The sequence below is a fragment of the Diaphorina citri genome, unplaced genomic scaffold (assembly GCF_000475195.1).
Source record: "Diaphorina citri unplaced genomic scaffold, Diaci psyllid genome assembly version 1.1 scaffold783, whole genome shotgun sequence".
In the NCBI taxonomy this organism is placed as follows: Eukaryota; Metazoa; Arthropoda; class Insecta; order Hemiptera; family Psyllidae; genus Diaphorina; species Diaphorina citri.
In genome coordinates this window covers 29,100-32,856 of record NW_007378216.1, presented here as the reverse complement: position 1 = coordinate 32,856, position 3,757 = coordinate 29,100, and the positions used below count along the sequence as shown (strand labels likewise).

At 40.4% G+C, this 3,757-nt stretch overlaps 1 protein-coding gene across 1 annotated transcript in view; it reads right to left on the bottom strand.

The window, feature by feature from the left end:
- The window catches only part of LOC103512027 (capon-like protein), a 12,499-nt gene extending 9,573 nt beyond the window's left edge, over positions 1-2,926 (bottom strand). Inside the window, exons 1-2 of the mRNA XM_017445233.2 lie at positions 2,903-2,926; positions 1,858-2,064 (exon numbers count right to left, since the gene is read on the bottom strand). Of these exons, the coding sequence (XP_017300722.2) occupies positions 1,858-2,064; positions 2,903-2,926 (231 nt within the window). The remainder of the gene's footprint in view (positions 1-1,857; positions 2,065-2,902) is intronic.
- Positions 2,927-3,757: the final 831 nt, after the last annotated feature.

Sequence of the window (3,757 nt, the reverse complement as noted above, 5' to 3'; positions counted from 1 at the left end):
GCGAGGGGGGCGGGGCCCGGCCCCCCCCCCCCCCCCCCCCCCTAACTACTGCCCTGGTTCATTAGTCTACATACCTAACTACCTACTCCTATGTTAGAATATAAACATTTCCATACCTAACTTACATTATCATCAATAAATAAATAATAATAAATTATCATCATCATTACATCATTATCTCATTATAAAATGAAATGAACTCCCCATCCGTGGCACAAGCTCTGCTTTTACGGATGGGCATACCATTCATACGAATTTTGTATGTTCTGATGTTATGTTGTAAAAATAATAAATGGAAACTTGATGATGATAATAATTATGATCGTCCCGTAGTTTCCCCTCTACCCTGTATATTTTTCAAATTAATATCTCTACTGTACCTTTTTTTTTCCTCTCTCTAATGAAAAATGTTTTTCAGATTTCCAGTGATTATAAGTTTCGACTTTCTCCGTGAAAAACTTTGTTGCAACTTAGATACCTTCGATATAAATAGAAAATAGCGTTATCTGTACACAGGAAATTGAATGGAAGAGTCTTCTTTTTGAAGAATCTTACCAAAATAAAGCCACAGCCAGACTAGTTATCTTGGAGCGTAGCGCGTCTGTCTTATAAGCGTTAGGTCTCGTGTTCGATTCCCGCCCGAGGCGAAGTTTATACGAAACAGATAATGTTCGTTCTCAGAAGGGCTGGCCTTTCTCCTATCCTGTCCTGGCTCTTAAGTTCGTGCTAAGCATAGTCTCAAGGCATTTGATTGGTCAATTTTGACTTGAGACTGATCTAAGAACGATCATTCTTGTTCATAAATACGAGTGTTAGTTATCTCTTCGCTTTCGGAAAGATAAGACACCAGTTAGGCACAGTTCCCTCTATCAAACCTCTCGAAAAAAAGACAAGCTCATGCAAATCATGCAATAAATACAATATTATTTTCTCTTTTTGTTAAAACTTCCAACATGAAATAGGTAAAAGCTAAGGTACAAACTCAAGAGTTAGTAAAGCCAATGCATGCAGTTCCTCAAATGGTTACTGATGATGAGATGAGAGATGATGGTAACTCGTATTAGGTACTACATTATGATGATGGTAAATTGTATATAATATCTCTAGTAGCGCGGTCAAACTTTCTTGACTTGGCGGGGCGGAGCGCTACCGCGCTTTCGAAGTCTTCGAACCGAACTAACGCGCGCCTCCCGGCACATTTGAGTGACAGACACCGAAGCGAATACAATAGTCCGTCCACTATACCTTTTATTATTAGTAATAATAAAGGAAGGACGGACTAAAAAGGTACAAACGGATATTTCCACACATTTACCGATTTTGAAAATTTGGACACATTGCAATATACTTTCTCATTACCTACATTATACATGTAGGTAGTTAATAATGTTGGGAGCGCTACCGCGCTCCTTAATATTTCGAAGTCTTTGAACCGAACTAACGCGCGCTTCCCGGCACATTTGATGTTATCTTGTCCCCAATACTTTCGACTGTCCTCACGAGGCTGATTTCAAGAATGGTCTGATCCACATTGTGCACTTCGCATTCCGCAAATATTTTCACGTTATGCCTGACCCTCACGGTCAGCCCATCGGAATGTGTGTGCCGGACCGCGGTCCCTCAGACCGTCTACAGACCGAGGTCGAAAGCTTCTTCTGGTACACAATTTCCGATTGTCCGACCGACCTAGAGTGCTGTCAGAGCTGGTTCTGACAGACCGTCAGAGTGGCTGGCATTATAACGCTGGCACTATCAAACGCTCTGAGTATGTTCGTATCCTAAAGCTGTCCCCACACATATAGTGGACGTCCACTATGTGTGAACACAGCTTTACACCTCCATCACAGTAGCACTCACCTGCGGGACAGTGGAATTGACATTGTGTTGATGTTGCTGTTGTTGGGCGGCATGTTGCTGGTGCTGTTGTTGCTGTTGGGCCGCCACGGCCGCTACCTGCGCCACTTGCACCTTGTGTAGTCTCTCCTGATCTTGGAGGTGTGCCACCAGTGACTGGATGTGGTCGAGAAGCTCCTTGTTCTGCGTGAGGAGCTGATGGATGCGAGCCTGTGGAAGAGACAAGGATTGGGAAGTTATATTTGGCGTCAAAATGAGTAAAAAGCTGATTGTTGTTCATATTATGACGAAAAACGATGAAATTCTGTTTCGTGTGAATATCGCGCGCCTCCCGGCACGCTTGATAATGAGTTATATAATTTGTCATGAAAATTATTCAAGAGTTGATTATTGTTAATAATAATTAGATTCATATTATATAAGGTATGCAGTTATCAAAAGCTGATGGAATGCTCAGGGATGAAACGTCACAATGAGCCGAAATATGAGTTGTTCCGCAAAGTCTACACGATGTTGATCGACGGAGTCATCTGACAAGTGTGTAAGGCGCAATGCACACTAGTGAAACGCGTTTCGTGAAACCCGTACATAAGGATAACACAGAGCAGTACACACTGGTGAAACCGAGTTTCACGAAACTCACTGTGCATTGACAAATGAAACACGTAAAGAATGAGAATGTTAGTATTACCTATGTATGTAAAGTCAATTTACTCCTTTGTGGTGTTATCCCTTTAGCGTAGCAAATGATTCTGTGTATATTTCTGCTAAAAAGTTGAATGGCAAATCTTCAGTGCACGAGGCCATTTTAATTTTCGAATGAAAATGGAATATTGCTTTTCGTCGAAGCGTTCCAAGTTCCAAGAATTTACGAAACTCATAATCACCTTACGAGAATTTCCATAACCGTTCCGAGAACGAACATTATCCCATCAGGATAAAATCCGCCCCGGGCGGGAATCGAACCCGCGGCCTAGCGCTTACAAGGCAAACGCTAAACCAACTAAGCTAACTAGGCTGGCATGGGGAACATTTATGTAGGATTTACTTTTGGGGACACCCTGTAGTACATATTAATATAAATTTCACGTTTGAGGACACCCCGTATATTAAGGTGCGTTAGATTATCCAGAGGCTGTCTTGTTAATGAGCGATCTCCTTACAAGGGACATCCAAGGTTACTATAATACGAAGCGTGTGAGCTCTCTGTTTTTTCTTTCATTACTAGGTATCTATTTTTTCATTCAAAATTATTTATATGAAGAATGTAGTATGTAGAATAGTAGATATTCATTTTTATCAGGGGTCTCCAACTTTGGGACCGCTAGCAAATAACTATAGTGCCTATTCATTACTTGAAAAGGACTAAAGAGCTGACATTGAGCCCACGCCCTTCTGTGCCCTAAATCATCAACGTATGGAAAAGTATTTACAATTCCATATTTCGATATGATTCGTTCAAATTCAAAATTCTGCTTTTCCATTAACTATTACACTTGTAAGATACTTTTCCATACTTTGGTGATTTAGGGCACTGATTACCAGGCGAGCGTCTTGACCACTACACCAACGGGACAGAAGAGAGAGCGACCTGAATCTTAGACCTAAATTTCCAAGGAGTGTAGTTGGCTAAATAAACAAAGGGACTGCAGTTCGAACCCCATCAACGGCTTTCACTCCAACGAACACAAGGAACGATATCTTGCTCCGTGATGTTCTGTGTATTTTGAACGCTTAACTCGAAATGCTGTAGGTATTATTATTATTATATTATTAAATATTAAATACTATTATAATCTGAATAGATAAAAAGATAGGTAAATCATATTCATATGTCATATTTTTTATAGTTAGGAAACCTAGTTTTAAATTAATGACGTTGTACCTATATATGTTTATATTT